The 21,857-nt window shown below is 32.9% G+C and overlaps 3 protein-coding genes across 4 annotated transcripts; 1 reads left to right on the top strand and 2 right to left on the bottom strand.

The window, feature by feature from the left end:
• Window positions 1–61: 61 nt before the first annotated feature.
• LOC116123802 (CASP-like protein 5A2) lies at window positions 62–2,935 on the bottom strand. Of its 2 annotated transcripts, XM_031409542.1 has the most exons (4): window positions 2,565–2,935; window positions 1,724–1,856; window positions 893–921; window positions 587–684 (listed from the first exon to the last, which is right to left on the bottom strand). In XM_031409542.1, exons 1-4 carry the CDS (start codon window positions 2,777–2,779, stop codon window positions 597–599), a joined length of 465 nt encoding a protein of 154 aa, XP_031265402.1. In that variant the 5' UTR covers window positions 2,780–2,935; the 3' UTR covers window positions 587–596. The 2 variants fall into 2 exon arrangements, with proteins under 2 accessions (XP_031265394.1, XP_031265402.1); XM_031409534.1 differs by lacking the exon at window positions 893–921 and having other exon boundaries at window positions 62–684; window positions 2,565–2,931.
• Window positions 2,936–4,669: 1,734 nt separating this feature from the next.
• Window positions 4,670–6,267, bottom strand: LOC116123755 (polyubiquitin 4). Its single transcript, XM_031409490.1, has 2 exons — window positions 6,109–6,267; window positions 4,670–6,012 (listed from the first exon to the last, which is right to left on the bottom strand). The coding sequence occupies exon 2, from the start codon at window positions 6,010–6,012 to the stop codon at window positions 4,864–4,866; it is 1,149 nt and encodes a 382-aa protein (XP_031265350.1). The 5' UTR covers window positions 6,109–6,267; the 3' UTR covers window positions 4,670–4,863.
• Window positions 6,209–9,811, top strand: LOC116123635 (protein FAR1-RELATED SEQUENCE 5-like). Its single transcript, XM_031409383.1, has 4 exons — window positions 6,209–6,318; window positions 6,867–7,050; window positions 7,789–9,652; window positions 9,771–9,811. Exons 1-4 carry the CDS (start codon window positions 6,209–6,211, stop codon window positions 9,809–9,811), a joined length of 2,199 nt encoding a protein of 732 aa, XP_031265243.1.
• Window positions 9,812–21,857: the final 12,046 nt, after the last annotated feature.

Raw genomic sequence — 21,857 nt, 5'->3', positions numbered from 1 at the left:
CGGAACAAATGTAACAAAGACATGACGTTGAAACTAATGAGAATATGAATGAACATTTCACTTCAACGTAAAAAAGTTTTACTTGTGAATATCCAACGTAACTGCATATGAATATGAACATTTCGTGTGTAGCATTCCTCTAAAGCAACAACCGGGTTTGAAAGGCGAAGAAAGTATAATCTCTACAACTAATAACAGGAACAACCAATAATATAACAGCAGAAGATAATGTGGAATGGATAATTAATTAATTATGCCATCTTCACTATGAACATACCATAAACCACAATACCCCAGAAGAAAAGGCGAAAAAATCATTTCAAAGAAGTTGTTCTGGATTCTATGTTTCTTGCATATGAAATACTCTAGCAAAACTTTATCTATTTACACTATAGGAGCAACTAATTGACCTCCATTGTTGGAGTTCCATAGGAAAACTCTGTGCATCAAAGTTAGACTCGTTTGCTGATTATAGATTCCATAAACCCAAATTTACTGGGAAGCCAATGACCAGAAGTTCAAGAGAAAGGACGGTGATATGGCAAACCAGCTGATAAAAGCCATTGCTGTAGCTGTCTCAAACCTTGTGCAGTGGTTCACAGCACATCTATTAAGATCATTGCCGATGAGGACTGTGATGCCTGCCGATGCACAAGCAGCTGCAAATGTAAGAGTGGATGTGATCTGCATCAAGAAAACATCCATTTCTTTAAGCTTGAAGTGAAAGAAAATCTAATTTCAGGTTATGAAGGCAATTGTTAGATATCCCAGTCTTTAAACATCCTAAGGTTTTTAAATCAGAAAAGAAGAAAAAATAAGAATGATGAGTATCATACAAATGGTTACATTACCCAATTAATGTCTAAATTATCTACTATGAGCAAGGTAATACCTTTTATATAGGGTGTAAAGAAGGAATTCCTGTTCAAGCATGGATTAGAACTGAAACACGTTCAAATTAGAAATTCAAAATGGAAAAATATGAGCAACTAGTTTTACCAAGCACCTTTTTTTTTTTTTTTTTTTCCTTAAAAAGTATTGGAATTAATTGGAATCCCTTCTCTTGAAAACTTCATATTAGATTTCATTTTCTCTTTAAAGAGTCATGTCAGTCAAGAAAAGGGTATGCTTTGTCACTGGAAATTGCAACAAGTTTATGTGTATCTATGCTATTTTCAGTATCATTTTTTTAAAAGATTTAAACCTAAAACTCAATATTATCTCCACCAACCGAAATTACACACTACTCCCTCTATTGGCCCCCTTGACCCATCAAATGCTAGAAACTACAAAACTATTATAGAAGGCATAATAAAACTAGTTCAATCCTAAAGACAACGAGAAATAAAACCTTTGAGATTATAATAACAATCCACATGCTTGCATACTCAACTCAGTCAAAGCCAATTGTTGAATAACAAAAACATAATACAAATATTTGCAAGAAATGAAAATATGAATTTATAGCAGATAGATTAACCTTCACAAACAGCAGACACTGACACCAGGCAATAAGTTCTTGTATATAAAACCATAACCCCCGCAGGACATCAATCAATATCAAAGCTCATTATTATTAATTCACGAAATGATAAAATGATACTGAACATACAGGTAGCTATTCCTAGAGTTTTAACTAGCAACCACCTGACACATAACCAACAACAATTCCATAAAATGCATATCTGGAGACTTGCTAGGTTAATAATAGAAGGTTTCTTACCCCATCACCAATGGTAAATAAACGCATAATTATGTTGCTTCGTAAGCTTCGTTTCACCAAGATGGCATATATGTCAAGAACTGCCAGGGACAGACTCCACAAACTTTGGAAGCCAACAGCAAGAACTAAGTAGCTGATGCAGTAAAATGAATAATAAATTTAAATCATTTTCATGTTACCTGTTTCAATATATATACACTTTTCAACTGAAAAGGAAAAAAAAAAAAAAAAAAAAGAGGAAATTAAATGCAAGAAACCATCTTCTCATATTGAAAATAAACAAACATCTCTTCTAATTTACAAACCAAGCATCATACATGCAGGACAGCACAAACTTAAATGAAAATGGATTTCGTCCCGAGTTTACGAATTAATCCGATGCTGAAATAGAATAATGTAAACAAATTAATTCTTGTCAAAAAACAAAATAGCCTACAAGATTTAATCCATAGACATACAATCACAGAATATATACACAATGATTGGAGAGACATATAAAAGAAATTCGCAACACCAAGGTAAGGATGATAAAGCAGGCCATTAAGAAGACACATGATGCTAACCTATTCCTCCTGTTTATCCACATTTGGCCTCTATAGCAATCGGAATCAAATTTCCTATAAACTTCTTAGATTTTCATCATAACATTTTATTAAAGAAAAAAAAATTAACATTGATTAAGCTCAGTTACTGAAGTTACAACTTGGGGCTCATTTCAGAAATGAATCTAACATAAAACAAACAAAAATGGTGCCTTCACTGTCTAAAATCAAAGAAAACCTTATAATAAGCATCTCTAAAACAAAACAGAACCCTGAAATCTAAAGGAACAAATAATTACCAAAACGCGGTAGCTTCATGAAAGTCACTGGTGGAGGCCATGACACACAGAGAGATGAATGAAAAAACAAACTGACAGAGACGAAGAATCAAGCCGCCACGTGTCCCAGGCATGCCTTGGACGTCCTTCATTCTGAGTCTGGGACCATTCTGGATAGCCGCCTCCGTCAAAGGGGGGGCCTCCACTGGGTGCACCGCCGGCCGGCTCAAGTTCATAGCTTTCGATTAAGCCCCGATTAGTCAATCAACCAATCATCAAACCCAACAGCAAATTTTGAAATGGTTGAGGGGAATCAAGTGAAAGAGGAAAGTTGTGTACATTTGCTAATATTATGCCGTACTGAAAGTTGCCTCACTGGGCTACAGCATATGATTCATTCAGCTCCGTTAAATTTGAACCGTTGATACAAGAAAAGGAATGAAGTGCTCAGTGGGTTCCATAGAATGGACGGTTTGTATTAATGGTTATGATTCTCATTGGTTCTTTTTACTTTTCATTGTAAAAAGTAGGGAATGCAGCTGGCTTAAGTATGATAAGGTTTTATGGTAAATTGAGTGAAAGATTGGAGTGTTTGTATTAGCTTCTACGACAATAAACGACGCTGTTATAGTAATTATTTTGTTGAACCACCACTTCAAGTTCAAAACGTGAAGTCAACCGTCAAACTATTCGAGTCGAAGTCAGCAAGGATTTATATATATTCTATATATATAGCTGTTAGTTTCTCATTTTATATTTAATTTCCTAATTTTAGATTACTACACACGAAACGAAATTATAATACGGTTTTTTTTTTATTTAGTAATAGTGGGTTTGACCTTTTTGCCTTTTGGAGTACACCTTTTTTGTGGAGCATCTAGCTTTAGAAAAATTATCCCAACTCTCGCGTGTTTGGTTTGATGGTTTTCTTTTATATTATCTACTAGTTTAGTAAGTGTAACTATAAGTTTCTAACCACCTTTTTTATAGTGAGTATCGGTTGATTTTTGTAACATTATCAATTCAATTTTCAAATTTATCATCAATTTTATCAATTCAATCTCTAAAATATATATATTAATTTCTCAATATTATTGGTAGCTTTTGAATGTTATACTGATTGAATTTGAATTAATAATAAGAATATCATTTTTCTTTAAACTTAAACAAAATAACTGAACGTTACGTGAATATTAGAGGTTATGGTCACATTTTTTAAACTAAAGGGGGTACTCACTATAGAAAAAAACAAATACACTTCTCAAAACCAATGGATACTCAAATAAAAAAAATGCCCAAGACATGAGATATATGTACTCTAAATTATGCATTATAATATTTGTATAATAAGTGTTGCTGGAATTGTTGCAAAATATTGGATTCCCTCTGATTATGTTAAATACAAATTTGGTGCTTGTCAACTAAAATGCACGTAATTCCACCCACCAAAGCGATTTTTTTAATAAAATTAAAATTGACTTGTTTTCTTTTTTTTTCATATTTTGCCCTGCTCCTTGGAATAATCTCTTTCACATCAATTCAGATTGATTTTAAATGATTTTTTTTTTTTTTTAATCTAAGATAAAGGGATTGAAATTTATAAACGAAAATAGAGTTTAATATGAAGTAGATTTTTATTTTTCTTTCTTGTAATTTCATTTACGATAAAATTGTAATTACATAATAGGTGGGTTTCAATAGCATCTCTTGAAAAAAAAAAATTATTCTTTATCAAAATTTTCCATATTCATCCTCTCTCTTATATTATATACGGATTCTATGTATTCTATTTATTTAAATGAAAGACTTCATTCTAATCCGATGAGTTGCGCTATTAAATGTACAGATATGTATTGATTTGAATCTGTTAAAAAAATAGTGAATTCCAACGCAAACTCATTTCTTGGCCAAACATGTCTTCAGTTGAGCATAACCCAATGTGATGAGAAAACCATTAAAATGCTGTAAAACCAAACCATGAGTTGCACAAACAATGTGTAAACCCCGATCCTTTCCCTTCCATTCCCAATCCATTTCCCATTTACTAAGTAAACACCATGAATATTGATACTAAAATCTCATAATTATGCAGAGATAAGGAAGCTTGATAATTCAAGTCACTGATATATAACACATTGAAACCCAGAATATATTAAAAACCAGAGAAATTTATTGATAGATTAACTTAAATGTAAAGTTCTAATTGCCATATTAGGCATACTACAATCATATCAGCAATTCAATCACAACAACGACGCACTTGACAGACCACACACAAGACACAAACGACCCAACCAATCCACCATGCTAGACAACGGCCTTAGAAATCACCACCGCGGAGACGGAGCACCAGGTGAAGGGTTGACTCCTTCTGAATGTTGTAATCAGCCAGAGTACGGCCATCCTCCAGCTGCTTTCCAGCGAAGATAAGCCTCTGCTGATCCGGTGGAATCCCCTCCTTGTCCTGAATCTTTGCCTTCACATTATCAATCGTATCGGAGCTCTCCACCTCCAACGTAATAGTCTTTCCGGTCAACGTCTTCACAAATATCTGCATACCTCCCCTCAAACGCAGCACCAAATGAAGTGTTGACTCCTTTTGGATGTTGTAATCCGCCAGGGTCCTCCCATCCTCCAGTTGCTTTCCTGCAAAAATCAGACGCTGCTGGTCTGGTGGGATACCCTCCTTGTCCTGGATCTTTGCCTTAACGTTGTCGATGGTGTCGGAGCTCTCTACCTCAAGAGTAATGGTCTTTCCGGTGAGGGTTTTGACGAAAATCTGCATTCCTCCACGGAGACGGAGGACGAGGTGTAGAGTTGACTCCTTCTGGATGTTGTAATCGGCCAAAGTACGGCCGTCTTCAAGCTGCTTGCCGGCGAAGATCAGTCGCTGCTGGTCCGGTGGGATTCCTTCCTTGTCTTGTATCTTGGCCTTGACGTTGTCGATGGTGTCGGAACTCTCAACCTCGAGAGTGATTGTCTTTCCGGTGAGTGTTTTGACAAAGATTTGCATGCCTCCACGGAGACGGAGGACAAGATGGAGCGTGGACTCCTTCTGGATGTTGTAGTCGGCCAAAGTTCGGCCGTCTTCGAGTTGCTTGCCGGCAAAGATCAGACGCTGCTGGTCTGGTGGTATCCCCTCCTTGTCCTGGATCTTGGCCTTGACGTTGTCGATGGTGTCAGAGCTCTCGACCTCAAGAGTGATGGTCTTTCCGGTGAGTGTTTTGACGAAGATTTGCATCCCTCCACGAAGACGGAGGACAAGATGGAGGGTTGACTCCTTCTGTATGTTGTAATCGGCCAAGGTACGGCCGTCCTCGAGTTGCTTTCCGGCGAAGATCAGACGTTGCTGGTCCGGTGGGATCCCTTCCTTATCCTGAATCTTTGCCTTGACGTTGTCGATGGTGTCGGAACTCTCGACCTCGAGAGTAATGGTCTTGCCGGTCAAAGTTTTCACAAAGATCTGCATCTGAAACCATAAAAAATAGCACAAGCAAACAAATCAGAAACAAAGACAGAAAATAAAATAAAAAGATAAATTTAAAAGAAAATAAAGATAAATTACGTTGAGAGGATTTGGAGCTAGCTTTTGAAAAACGAGAAAGGGGGATGAAGAAGAATGAACGAAGAAACAAAGAAGAGGGAGACGATATATATAGGAGAAAATGGCGAATGAGGCGGCGAAATATCGTCACCTAACCCAAGAAGATAATGCAAATGGTATACGTAAGAGAAGGATCACCGTTCATTTACCTGACCCTTACGCTAAAGTTAGGTTATAAAAGACAGAAGAAGGGCCCACGCGCTCCTCTCTAGAGTCTCCACCACCGCCGCAGTATTATCCACCAATAATACAACTAATTTTTTAATACCAAGTTGCCCTACAAACTCAAACGGCTATTTTTCTTGTGAACTTATAAATACTTAATGCCGTAACTTGTACGCAATCGTATGTCAAAAGTTTATTAAAATAAATAAACAAATGTAAAATTGGATTAGCAAGAGCATTCCTTAAAACAATAATGCTACATTTACACAAAGTGCTTACACCCTTTTTTTTTACTCCATGATGTGGCATCCTATATGGCATATATCACCTCAGCTATCATATCATTAAGATACCACGTCACTTTCCTCCAAATTTTAAAAAAAAAAAAATCTACAAAAAAACCCAAATTTTCACCTAAAATTTCAAACACTAATTTCTCTAAATCAGTTTCATATCTCCCAAAACAAAGAAACCCAAAAATTTCTCCAAAAAATCCTGTCAACTTTGAAAATCCAGCTCAATCTCTAATCACAACTTGTTCCCACGGAATCCAGCGGCCATCCAAAATCGATTTGGGGTGTTGGTTGTGTGGCTACTGCTTGGAGTGTGGATTTCGTGGCTGCTGCTTGGGGTGTGGGTTGTGTGGCTGCTGCTTGTGGTGTCAATTTCGTGGCTGCTGCTTGGGTGTGGATTTCGTGGCTGCTGCTTGTGGTGTCAATTTCAGGGCTGCTGCTTGGGGTGTGGGTTGTGTGGCTACTGTCCTTGATCCCATGGAGTATGTAGGTTGTTTTATTTTAATCCTTCCCCCATTTTAGGACCCAATAGGAGTAGTTTGCTTGTATCATTTGCCGGTTAAATATATATACATACTATTATTTTGCTTATATCATTTTTTGGTTAAATATATACACATACTTTTGGAATCTAATGATTGTGTAATATTTGCAACATTCATGTAAGAGGAATGATATATTATATTGCCTAATGTGATATATTTTCAAGAACAAATTTATCGTAGTTCGTTAGGAAGATGCAACTTAAGTTTTTACTTATTCTGATTTAGACTTCTGTTGTCAGTTGTGATGAAGTTGCTTGTTTGACAATTTAGGAAACTTTGGTTTGTGAATTGGGAATAAATTTGAACATTTGTGAGGTTGGCACCTAGTGTATTTCAAGTGATGGTCTACTGTCATTTTTTGTAATGAAAGATTTTTTTTATATGTAGACTTGTTAAATAAGCAAGTCCCCACAACCAATCCTAGCCGGTTTACACATGGAGGAGTGCAGCCAGAAAAAAGTAGATAATTATTCCCCAGAAATCAATGTGATTGAGGTATTCTTGTAATTGTTATCTATTTGTTTTAAGCATTAATATGATCTTAATTCCTTTAATGGTATTATTTGCACCTTTTTTTTTGTGTTGGGGGGTGGAATGTTATATACTAATTCTTTGCAATTATAATTTGTGTATTGTAGGGTAATGATGCACAACAAATAGGGGATAGAAGTAGTGCGGAAGATGAAGGTAAGCCTAAGCCTGGAATGTTTTTTGAATCATTTGATAAGTTTCTTCAATACTACCGGAGCTATGGAAATAAAATGGGGTTTGAAGTTACAATAAGATCTTCAAGGAAAGGAGATGATGGGGAGTTGATTTATGCGAACGTTGCCTGTTGTTGCGGTGGAAAGCGAGATAGTAACTCCAAAAATATCTTTAAATTGCATCCGTTGACAAAAAGTGGTTGTAAGGCTCGTAGTACTGCCTCTCGACGTTCAGATGGTAAATGGGAAATAGTGTCAATCATCTATGAGCATAACCATGAACTCATAAGTCCTAGCAAAACAAGATTTTTCAAGAGCAATAGATTTATACAACCACATGTGAAAAGAAAGATTGAAGTGAATGATAGAGCGGGGATTAGACCGAGTAAGAATTTCAATTCCTTTGTAGTTGAAGCTGGGGGTGTTGAGAATTTGAGTTTCTTACAAAAGGATTGTAGAAATTACATTGAAAAAGTTAGGAAGATCCGACTTGGTGATGGTGATGCTGTTGCGTTACAGAAATATTTTTTGAAAATGCAAAAAGATAATCCCAATTTCTTTTACGTTATGGATTTAGATGATGATGGTCGATTGCAAAATGTTCTATGGGTGGATGCAAGAAGCAGAGCCGCATTTAGGGAATTCGGCGACGTTGTGACATTCGACACGACGTATTTAACCAACAAATATGATATGCCGTTTGCTGCGTTTGTCGGTGTTAACCATCATAGCCAATCCACATTATTAGGTTGTGGGTTAATCTCTCACGAGGACACAAAAACTTTTGTTTGGCTTTTTGAAATGTGGCTTGCTTGTATGGGAAATTCTACTCCTAAGGCAATAATCACAGACCAGGACAGGGCTATGCAAAATGCTGTCGAGATTGTGTTTCCCGATACAAGACATAGATGGTGTTTGTGGCATATTATGAAGAAGTTGCCGGAAAAGTTAAAAGGTTATAGGGAATATGAACATATAAAGTTTACTTTGCAAAATGTTGTATATGATTCATTGACATGTGAGGAGTTTGAAGAATGGTGGAATTCATTCATTGAAAAATACAACCTGCACGACAATGATTGGTTATCTGGTTTGTATAATGAAAGATATCGTTGGGTGCCGGCATTTGTGAAAGGTACTTTCTGGGCGGGAATGTCTACTACGCAACGTAGTGAAAGTATGCATGCCTTTTTTGATGGGTACGTAAATTCAAAAACGACATTAAAACAATTTGTAGAACAATATGAGAATGCATTGCGTGATAAAGTTGAAAAAGAAAATGAGGCTGATTTCAAATCGATCAAATCATCGATCCCTTGTATAAGCATTTATCCTATGGAGAAACAATTTCAAGAGGCATACACTACTGCAAAATTCAAAGAGTTTCAAAAAGAGCTTGCAGGTAAGCTCCATTGTGAGATATATTCTTTGAAGGATATAGAGTCCAAACTTGAATATGTTGTGAAGGAAGATGTAATGGTTGGAGAGACATACCGTCGGGTTTCGTTTGTGGTTTGGTCTGAGAACCGTTGTTCTGAGGCTTGTTGCAATTGTCGATTGTTTGAGTTTAAAGGGATTTTATGTCGACATGCAATTGCAGTATTGATACATAATGAAATTTCTCTTATCCCTGAACAGCACATTTTAAGGCGTTGGAGGAAAAATATATTCAGATGCCACATGAAAGTTAGGGTAAGTTATAATAGTTTGAGCACTAGTGCTGAAGGTGAACGATTTGACCAATTGTCTAATTCATTTAGTGAGGTGGCGGACTTGGCATCAACCAGTGTTGATGATTGTAATATGGTGATGCAAATGATAAGTGACATGAAGAAGAAATTATTGTTGAATTACAATGTTGGGGGGATTGATAGAAGTGTTAACGTTGCATGTAAAAGAAAAATTCACTTTGATAGTGTTGATTGCACTTCTGTACAAGTTAGCAATAAAATCATGACTCCACGGGCTGTTCGTTCTAAAGGTCGACCTCCATTCAAAAGAAAGCAATCGAAGGTCGAGCAAATTGTTCGAAAAAGGAAGAAATTGCTTAACCAAGTGAGTGTAACTTCTTCATCATTAATGTCTACAACACTTTTACTAAATGTTATGAAGATGTTACGTTTATATTTAATTGTAGGGTGGGAGTTCACAAGAATCAAATGAAGCTGATGTAAATGATATTAACTTCCACAATCATGATGCAGGAGTCTATGTTTTAAGTCAGGTAAGAATCCTTTATTTTATAAGATGTTTTTGTTGTAACTAGAACCTTGTTTTAAGGTAAAAAATTAATGTTATTATGTTTTCACTGGTCAGGGTTATAATGGCATGTCAATAAGTTTGAGGCCATCACTTGGAGATGCATCGCTTGGAGATGCAGAGTAGCCGATCGTTAGTAACAATGTGGAAAATTGCTTACAAGCAATCACAATTTTTGACTTGTATATAGGAACAATATATTATAGGAGTAGGAAAATCCTTTTTGATATGCAGCGGGTCTTTTTTGATAGCTGCTTCATGTGTATAGTTGTGCAGACTATTTTTTTGCTTCGTCGCAAGGCCTGCCCTTTTTGTGCTTCTGGTCTGCTTGTTTTAGGCTTCTGCGAGACTAGCTCGCTGGTATATAGGATTGTAGATCCTTGTCTTTTTGCTGCCCGAGGAGCGTGTTTGGGAGGGGACTTAGGGGTTAGTATGGTTGGTGAGGTCGCTGGGGCTTGGCGTGTGTATAATATGGGAGGTGTTCTGTTGTTTGCCCATTTGTTGGTTGCTGGTCTGGTTGTTTGGGCAGGTGGAGTTTGGGTTGTGGGTGATTGGGGCTAGGCACTTTGGGTGATTTTATGGTTTTGTTGTGAGGCGGTGTTTCTTTTTGGCTATGGATGGTTTGCTGGTCTTGGGTTTGGTTGTGCGGATATGGTGTTGTGCAGGTTGCTATTGTTGGGGGTTTTGCTGCTGCTTATGGGGTGCTTTTGTTGCTGCGACTGGGGCTGTTGCTGCTGGGGCATTTGTTTGCTACTACTAGGGTTTGTGTTGTTGTTCCTGGGTTGATCTGCTGCTGTTGTTGGAACCTTTTTGCTGCTGCTGCTGTTATTGGAGCCTTTTTGCTACTGTTGGTGTTCTTTTTTCTGTTTTTGGGGCTGTCGTTGGTGGGGCTTTGTTTTGCTGCTGCTGGGGCTTTTGCTACTGCTCTTGGGTTTTTTTCACTGCTGCTGCTGGGGCTTTTTGTTACTGCTGTTGCTGGTGGTCTTTTAGCTGCTGTTGCGGGTACTACTGTTGGGACTTTTTTCTGCTGCTGTTAGGGCCTGTTAAGGGCTGTTGTGCTTAGGTGCCCCTAGCTGGTTTTTATTTTGCTCTTGGGGCTTGATTGGGTGTCTATAGGGTTGTGCATCCTGGTTTTCCCTTGTCTCTGATTGTTTGTTTCATCCCTCTCTTGTAAATAAGGGCATGCAACTTAGGTTTTTTTTTTTTTTTATCTTGTAGGATATTCTTTAATCTTTGTATAAAATTATAAGTTACCTAAAAAAAAAGGTTATATACTAATTGACCAAAACTGTCTGTTTTTGGTCCTTTTAGGTGGAAGACAACATTGGTCTACATTACCATCCATGCATAATAATATGTGCATTTATACAGATAATAACGATGTGAAATTTATACATTATCATAAAGCCTCAATTTCGTTCATTACAAGCAATCTGGGAATAAATTACAACTGAATCATTAAAATTAGGGTAATCTCCCCTAAAGAGTGAAACTTGTGATAAAATACAAGGAATACATTACAAGGGACCAAACTACACAAAAAGAAACAAAACCAAGCAAGGATTTACAATCCTTATACACAAAAGCAACACAAACACAAGACAACCAAACTGAAGACTCCAGCCAGAAACTGCAGAAAATGCAGCAATCACGCTGCAGCTCCATACAAACCACTGTCCAGATCACTACTTCAATTCTAGCACACACCACCCTGCACATACTGCCCAAGACTCTTGGAAACTGCAGAAACAAACTGCAACCTCTCACATCTGCTCAATCTGCACAATGTAAAAACTACAACATGCCCAAGCTTCATTTCCAGCACCTACCAATCTGCACCAGTTGCACAAAAATTATGGACTCTGCATAAAATGTAGTAATCTAAAGTAACAATGCATACACTAACAGATTAATAGAAACTATTTTCTTTGGCAAAATTGATGAAGAACGTTCCCAAATGATAACATTCCCAAGCAGTCAGTATATCCACAAAAATATCAGGCCATCATGGTTGTCTCTAACCTTCTTGTGGCTATCTCTTATGCTTCGTGGGGTACAAACAAAGAAAAACTTATGAAGAGAAAAACAAGAATTGATTTTTCATTAACCAAATAAAACTGATACAGAGGTAGGCTTTTATAAGACCAATTAACTCTCATTTACATTTTTATTCTAACATTCCTCCTCAAACTAAACATCTTCTAACTTTTCCAGTTTTCAGTAATGCAGCATCTTAAAACAAAAAAAATCTTTTCTGCATTAACTAAACTTCTTTGCAGCAACATTCTCTGCATTAGCTAAATCTTCTCCGCAGCAACATCCTTTAATAACCAAAAATGACTTCAGCAATCCCTGTCCAACCGAAGTTCAATATGACCATGGGTTCTCCAACCATTAGATCATTTATAGGGAGCTCTAATCGTGTGAAGATGAATTAGGTTCAAAAATCAGACATTTGTTTGAAAGCACTGCAAGTGAGTTGAAGAGAACAAAATTAAAGTCCCATATAACCACAACACAACTTCAAAATTGGATTTTCAGCAACCAAAACTGACCTTCAATAACCACATTGCCATTCAGACTTGTTTGCAGAAATAATTTTGTATATCATTTAAAGAAACCATAACACAAATCTAAATTAAATAAAGAAATCAACATGCAAACATACATGCATTGACCAAAACTTCATCCTATTAGCCAGCTATGAGCTAAATTAGAAGCAAGAGTAAAATAATCAAAACTAGCGAAAACAACGACCAACAAAGCTTCCAGTATATCAAGCCAAACACTAACAAAATGAGAGTGCATTACACATGATTAATCATAAACATGCATATTTTATTTAGGAGAAAATATAGAAAAGCAAACTCAAATTACCATAAATGCTATAAAGTCTCCGGCTCTGAATTGAGAGTGTGATTTTGAAGCAGTGAGCTCTGATTTGCGACGGCAGCTTGTTCTGAAGACCTTCCCGTTTATACTTCTTTCACTCTCTTTATGGACTAGGCACCGTCTTATACTAATTCCAAGCACCAAGTTTTTGCTGCTTGAATCACAATAACAATTGATAATGAGGTTCCCCCAGTTGTAATGTTTTCCAGAGAAAGTTCATTACTATTTAAATAAATTTTGACTTCATATTTATTTCTTTTGTTTCGATTTTCTGGTCTAATACATCTGTGAGCTCTTAATGCCATTTGACTGCTTCTGCTTGTTCCATATATAGCGCAGAAATTGGATGCGTCCATTACTAAGGATGAAGTATCTGGACAAGATTTTTCCTGGAGATGATTTTCAACAGAAAATAAACCAAAAACCAGCGTCATGCTATCAACTCCTATACGATCCACGAATCACAAGGTTCAGTAATATTATTTTATGAAAAGTATTAAATTCGATAATGTTATGGAATGAGAATAAGCTATAAACATATTATACATTATTTCTAATATCAACTTTGACAGGCATGATCCACTAAATAAAAAAATAAAGAGAATAGAATCCTACCCATCTTTTACTTTCCATCTCTACCTGGTTAGAAATGGCGGTTGTGTATTGGATATCTTCGCTCCTTTGTTTGAGAATGTGACACAAAGTTTTTTCTTTGCTAGCTTACTCCTTTTGCCATCCAGATAAATCTCTACAAGTTACTCTGGCGAAGTTGCGACGGCAGCAGCGACTCGCGAGGTTTTAGGTGGTGGGGGCTAAATGGATTTTGCTAAATGGGTTAGGATTATTGTTTGGTTTGCAAATTTAGGGCAGATGAATTTTGGGAGGAGATTTGAATTTGGGGAAAAACAGGTTACTAAAATTTAAAAAAGAAATACATTTGGGAAAGTGAGGTGGCAACTTGCTGAAGTGTCAAATGAGGTGGTAATACCATGTCAGCTGCCACATCATGAAGTAAGAGGATCGTGTAAGGGTAGCATTACTGTTCCTTAAAATTTCACTGATTTTCAATTTAGAAATTAATAAATACTAGACATGGGCCGAGCGTTTTCCGAGTATACTTATTCAACTAGTTTAAGCCTCGGGCGACGGGCGTTGTGTGAGTTGTTTTTTGATATTATTTTTTTGTACATATTATTTATCTTTCGGATTGTTTATTTATTTATAAATTTTACGTGCAAAAACAATATTTTATTATGGGTATCTTTCTTTTTTATATTATATTAATGAATAATATTTTATTTTAATTACATATTACTTTTATGTGAAAAAACAATATTTTATTGTATTTATTTTATGATATATTGGACAATAGAATTAATAATAGTAATTTTTTTCATTATTACACATTTATATATATTTATTATTTAATCCAATTTGCTAAAATTAATTATAGTGAATATATATTGTCAAATATATTTAATTAAAAATGTTATTATTAATTATAGTCTTTTTTGAATTGGATATTTTTGGATTAACTTTAACTTGTTATTTTTTTAGACCGAATAGTTAATGCTCTTTCAGTTGTTGGGCCAAGTTTTATTTCAACTTTTTTAATGTTGTATGAATTGTTTGGCCCGGTTTTATTTTAAATTTGTTTACTATTTACTTAGGGTATTGTTCACCTTGCCGTCTCGTATCTATTTTTGTTTTTTGTTTTTTTTAGCATCTAAACAATATTTTGTAAGAATGTAACTAATATTTATTTTGTCACTTTTTTCTCTTTTTTTTGTTTGTAACTCTTTGTTTTCGTTCTTTTTTTATTGTTTGATTTGTTTATCTGTGATTGATATTATATTGTGTAGCTTTGTTTGATATACATTGGATAATGACAGTGACGATTAAGTATTTGTTTGGGCTTTTATAGTTTTGCAAGATTGATTTTTGAAATTTGATTGTAGCATGTAGATCTAAAATAAAGAGTTGAAGAAAGTGAAGCTTTATTTGGTTTCTTTTATTGTTTGAGCTATTGTACTGTTGTTCATATTATATTGTAAAGCTATGTTTGATATACAACGGATAATGAGAGTGATGATTAAGTATATGTTTGGGCTTTTATAGTTTTGTAAGATTGATTTTATATTTGGCTTTTGTTTTTGTTCTGGTATTGTTGACAGCATGTCAACCTCAAATCAAGCATCAAAGAAAGGAAAGTGCCCTATTAATGTTTATCCTAGATGCTCTATTCATTTTCAAGAAACAGATCTTGAAAAGTGAAATAAAGATATTCAGTGTCTTATTGATTATGTTGTTTATGGTGAAAGTGAAGAAGAAGAAGATCAATGACCAAGATATGTGATTACGAAAAGTTCTCAGTCCAATAGGAAAAACAAAACTCTGGAACAAAAAATTGATTACTTGATTGAACTGATAGAAAGTAAAAAAAGCAAGCTTACTTTTCTTGATAGTTCTTGTAGCCGTCAATTCAAATACCGAAATTTATATTTTAGTTCACGAAAAGAGGTATTATCAGCATAGTTGTAAAAGTATTGTTTTCTATATGGATTTTCATTATTGTATCGATTTAATTGTTTTATTTAATTTTTTTTTTTTTTTTTTTGATGTTGTTTTGTTAAACATATTGAAATTTTAACTCAGGAGAACCATAAACTTGCTTTAAAGTTGGAAAACTTGCTTGGTAAACTTGAAGTGGTATGTTTGTTATGACTTTTATATTTGTCTGATTTATTGAATTATTTTTATTCGGGATTCATGTTTTTTAATTAGTGTTGTTTGGAAGGTGTTTTGAATATATGTTCTTTTGCATAACATATATGTGTTTTTTTATATTATAGAACAATTTTATTCTAATCATTTTTTTTTATATTTTTGGATAAATAACTTACAAATATTTAATTTTATTGTAGCATGAGAAACATGTTGAATCATATTCTGGATATGTGGAGAAATGGAAGGATATGTTTTTAAGTTCAAATGTTTCAAAATCTGCTGAAAAGGCAGTGGATATACCTTGTCAATCAAAACCGGGGAAAAAACGTGGTCTCAAACCCAAAAATTTAACTATCCGGCAAAAGGAATTGGATATGTGAGTTATGTGTAATTAGTTTTTGTGAAACTTTGTTGTTTTTTTATAAATTTTAGTGTTGAATATGATATTTACATTTGTATAACTATGAATTTCTCTTATTTATTGTCTAATTATAACTTATCATGCTTAAAATTAATTAATAGTTGGGTTACTTGTTATCGTAATTTATTTTAGGTTATAAAAATGATTTTAAGATTAAGCAAGTATATATTTTGATTTTTTTACGTTAATATTATGTATATGTTATTTATTATTGTTCGGAATATGGGTTGTTAACAAAAAAAGAATAAAAAACTTAAGATGATGTTGGAAAATTTGAATATCGTAAGTTAATGGAAAAACAAAAAGTGTTGCTATTGTACTTTGGAATTCAATATATTGTTATTTTATTTATTGTATATTAATTATAAAAGAAATGTGTACATTCACATTCTTCATTTCTTATTGTGATGATTTGCCAGTTCCATTTCGTTTGCAGTAATCGATAACTCCAATATCATCAGATTAGAAATAATAATGATTGTTGAATGCATGATATCCACCAACCTATCAATGAGATGTTTCGTTTTCTGTCTTTCAGTATTTATATTCTCTACGCTACTTTCAACATTTTCTATAATTTGACTTAATTCATACTATCTGTTAAGCATTGCTTATTCAACTATTGAAAAAATAAAGAAAATTGTTAGTTTATGAAAACTAAACAATTATAGAGTTTATGTATATTAAAAAAATATAACCAAATGAGTAAAATGTCTGGTATCGCTCTCAAAGTTCTTTAGATCTGATGTTTTGTCCAACATTGCGAAATAGACAGGAAAAACATAAAGCATCAATAAAAATTCAGTATTTTGTGAATGCATTACAAATACAAATTTACTTAACCTTATAAATAGATATATATATCAAGAGTCGGTTTTAATAACAATTGAATGAATAGAAAACGAAAAGACATATGTTGAAAAATAATCACAAGGATTAAAGAAGATAAAAAAAAATTGTTGGATAGTGTGCTATGAAACGGTAATAAGTATTTATTTGGTAGTTTAATTATTATTATTATTAAAAGGATTGGTAAAAATAATTATGGCAATAGATCAAAACAATTGTTCAAACAATGTGTAAGGAAACAGATTCAATGGTTCGTAACGCACAATTATCAAGTCAGATTAATAAATTGCTCGTAACTCTTCACATTCTCATAAATATTTGTAACAATTTATATTAAAGAGCAATACACAACACATACAATATAACAAAATAAAAACTTATCAAATCATTCATATTCATAAACCCCTTAAATGCACATAAATGCATTTTGAGTAGCATACAATGTATAAGACCCTTTACATTCACAAATTTTTTTTTTATCATGAATGTTGAATATTAAAGATTAATATTTATTGTCAATATGAAACAAACAACAATCAATAAGAATGAAGTTTACCACAATGAAAAGTTGACAATTGGATTCAAAAAATCAAGTTTAATAAATAAGTAAATTTGTTTGTGAATCGTTAGTTTTGTTCAAATTGTTCATATTTACATTAATATTTGTAATTCTTCAGATTATTATCAAATGAATTTTAGGTATAAAACATTTTAGTTTTATCTAAATGAAATATTTAATGTCAATGGGAAGTTTGCCTTTTAAATTAATAGTGACGTATATTTTTGAGAAAGCTTCAATGATTAAGGTTGTTAATACATGTTATTCATGCAAAAAAATTATGAAACACAAATTATATTAAGCTATATGTCATAGCAAATTGTTTTTATGTATATATTAGAAATCATTATCAATGACGTGCAGTAAAATCTAAAACTCAAAAATCATGGCTTATAACATGGTATCATGTGTTGGAAAATCGTTTACATGTTATGTTAATAACGTCCTTTGTTATTATAGTTAGGAAATAGGATTATGCAATTTGAGATTTTTGGTTCAACAATATAGTTTAGAATGCACGTATCATCAGTAGGATTTTTTCTGAATAATCACTAATATATTAAAATTCAATAAAATATTATGAAATCCTAATTTGAAGATTCTATTACAATTTGTATTTTACACATACTATTTGGTAATCTACACAACAATTTTGGCAGATGATATTTTCTAGTGTTGTTATTCTGTCTTAGTGCACAACACTTTCATCTTGTTTGTCACAAATCCCAAATATCTTTCTTTTGATAAGAATTTTTGTTGTTGGAGTCAGGGATTTGAAGGTTTCTCTACAATTTCTCATCCTAACAAAATAGTATGGTTGTTTGACCAACTTTAGTAGAATTCGTATACCTTTCCGTTCATATATGGTTAGTAGAGCAATTGCGAAGGGATATAGTGCTTGCATTGTATTTGTTTTGCAAGCTGCATTCAGCATCGGTAAACCTGTGTGTACATCATGTTTGATGAAGACTAAGTGTGTTCCAAGCAGTAATAAAGCATGTATATTTTCTGCGTTTGCAAACTTTTTAGAATTAAAAGTCCTTGCGGCGTGATTGCTGGTAGCTTGGATCTTTGCTTGTAGTTATTTCTTTTACACAGTACTTTTTTTGTATTTGCTTGTTTGTTAAGATATTTGCATCTGCAAAATGTTAGATAAATAAAGTATAATTAATTTATATCTTGTGATAGTATTTTGATATAGTAATCAATACCATTCGTGTTAGTAGTACTTACGTCAACCAAATTGCGCATAGAGTCTGGATGCTTCTTCGAGTTGCTTTGAAAATGATTTGTTGTAGTATATCTACCGGTATTGTAAAATATTACTGATTTGTGTTGTTGACCCTTCGTCAGCCATTGTAAGATTTTTGAGTTTATGAAAACTTTAGATTTTGGATATCTGCGTTGTAGTTTATATAATTTTTTGGTTGATAGTGAATAGTCATTACACATTATTGTTTTAAATGAAATTGTTAATTGCATCTAGCTTTTAGTATTTCTGAACGTTGATTTTGTTATTGAGCATTGAATTGTATCTGGGTAATTGTACACCATGTGCCAAACGATTTATCATGTGAAAAAGGTTTGCCAAAGTCAATCTTCCTATGTGTCAACATAAACGTATCCTGGAAACATTATAATCAGTATTAACTGATTATTAATGTTTATTAATTATTGTTCGGCTAACGGTTTTGTAATAATTACTTGCCATGGTTGGCAAAGGCAAATTCTTCATTAGCAACATATCTTGGTATAGGTATGTTACCAAAACAGTATGTAATAAGTATTGGTCATTGGAAGATTCGTTGTAACTAGTCAAAATACATGATACAAAATGTTGGTATATGTTGTTCTGTAATTGAAATGGCAAGAGTATTGTTTATTAAAATTGTTTGACATATACCATTGATAATGGCAAGTTTTAATTTTATTTAATAAATTGTTCAGTTTGTTCGACTTGTTTGTTGAATACATAATTGTAATGTCGATGCATAATATTTCATTAGAATTGTTTGATTAGTTTGCAATTTTATAATCTGCATAATAAAATAATGTTTATCATATAAGAGGTGTAATTATTCAAAGTTAAAGATTTTTTTTAGTATAAACGCTGTTGTTAAATTATTGTTCAGCATGTAGGTTATCATAAACTAAAATCGTTAAACTTATAGTTATAATATTTACAAATAATGAGTTATTTTTGTTAGTTTGTTGTTTTAAGTATTTTTGCAAATTTGGAATGTTGCTATTCTATTTTTGAATGGAATATATTTATATTTTTATTAATTGTATTGTATTGTAAACATCAAAAGATTCTCTTTCCTTTGCAACAATCTTGAACTCCCTCTTGGTTAGATCAGAAATAACACTGATGCTTGACTACGTGATTTCTAACAGTCCATCAATTGTTTGTTTCAATTTTTGTCTTGCAATATTTAGTTTCTCCATGTTGGTTTCGATATTGTGAAGAATATCTTTCAAGTCTACCCATTTGTCGATTAAAGCAGGTTCATCTGTTAAGTATAACAATCAAATATTGTTAATTTAAAAATATATATATATAGAGATCCAGAGTTTCTGCATAGAAATGAAAATATTAGAATGGTTTAGATGTTTGTTACCGTCTACAAAATTTTGTGGATTTGATGATCTGTCAGCCGTATTGAGATAAGCATAGAAAATAAATCAAGTATTTTGTAAAGGGAAAACAAATACAAATTTACTTATCCTTATATAGATATTAACATGAGAAGACGATTTAAATGAGAATCTAATATGAACAGTTGGGAACCCAACATGTATATGTTCATAAATAAAGGCATTAGTTATTAAAAACTATTTAAACAACTCTTCATATAATGTGGAGTGTAAAAGTCAGAATATTAATAGATTTCTGTTAAAAAATAAACACAAACATATTAAAATTTTTAAATAATACAAATTCATATTGATATTGTTATGTTTTTAAATATATATAGATATATTTACTTTAAATTTAAATGGTTTGTATTTTTGTGTATGTTATGGAATTAAACACATCTAAAATATTTGAGAACAATACAATGGTTTGCCAAACCACAATTATGGAAGTAGATGAAAGCAAATGCTTGAACCATATGCAATAAAATAGGTATATAATTATATATTAAATGTATAAATTCGAAAACGTTTAGAAAACAGATTAAATACTGTTGTCAATAAAACAAGTATATAATTATATATTAAATGTATAAATTCGAAAACGTTTAGAAAACAGATTAAATATTGTTGTCAATGGGTTTGCAAGTACAATTATTAATTCAAAATTGTTCACCAACAGTTGAATATTGCCGCGAATAAGTTATATTTTTTTTTTTAACAATAAAGTTTACAACACTTAAAATTTAACAGTTGGTATTCGAAAGTGAGTTATATTTAACTGTTGTCTATTTTCCTTTCTTGTCATTCATCTCTTCATGGTATTGCTTGATTAATTGTTTGATATACTTAAACATTGCTCATTCTGTTTTTTATTAGTTACTATCATTGATGAACAATATCAACTTCTTTTATTATAGTATTTTAACGTTTGATATTGTATCTAACAAAAATTATTTAGAACATGCTATAATAAACTTTTAAATCAGTTAAACATTTGACAATGAGACAATTGAAAAAGAATTTTATTTATTATATTTGTATTGTAAACACGATTACATCATCATTTTTTTACTATCAGGTATGTTTGGATGATGTAGAGGAAAGATCTTGAACTTTTTGTTTAAGAATTTTCAATTCCTCTTCGGCAGCCAAACTCTCCTGTTTATTTAGATCAGAGACAATGCCAATGCAAGAATCCATGATGTTACCCATTTTATTGGTAACATCTTTCAGATCGAGTCTTGCCACATTTAAATCGTCCAGATTTGTCTGGACTTTGTGCAGAAGTTGCTTCAAGTTTTTCGGTTCGTCCTTTTTATTCACTGGCAGACCAACTGACAAAAAAAGAAATTCATGGAATTGTATCAATTTACAAAATATTACAAATAAAAAATTCTTTGTACTTCAATTCAGAGAAACATTGTTAATGCAAACAGATTCATTTCTTACCTTTTTGTTTTTTTGTTGAGAAACTTGAAATATTTTCGTTTGCTTTCTTCTTGCCTTTATCCGCCATTTTAAAAAACGTGAACAAAGCTTGAGCAAATAATTAAACTATAATAAAAATTTATATAATGATACAAATGTAGCTTTAGTAATCGTTCTATATATATACCCACATTGAGGTAAGTAATCTCATTTCCCTTAGTTGTAGTG

Source organism: Pistacia vera, unplaced genomic scaffold (genome assembly GCF_008641045.1).
Source record: "Pistacia vera cultivar Batoury unplaced genomic scaffold, PisVer_v2 Contig103, whole genome shotgun sequence".
Lineage (NCBI taxonomy): Eukaryota > Viridiplantae > Streptophyta > Magnoliopsida > Sapindales > Anacardiaceae > Pistacia > Pistacia vera.
The sequence above is the reverse complement of the archived record's forward strand: the minus strand, read 5'-3'. Positions and strand labels throughout refer to the sequence as shown.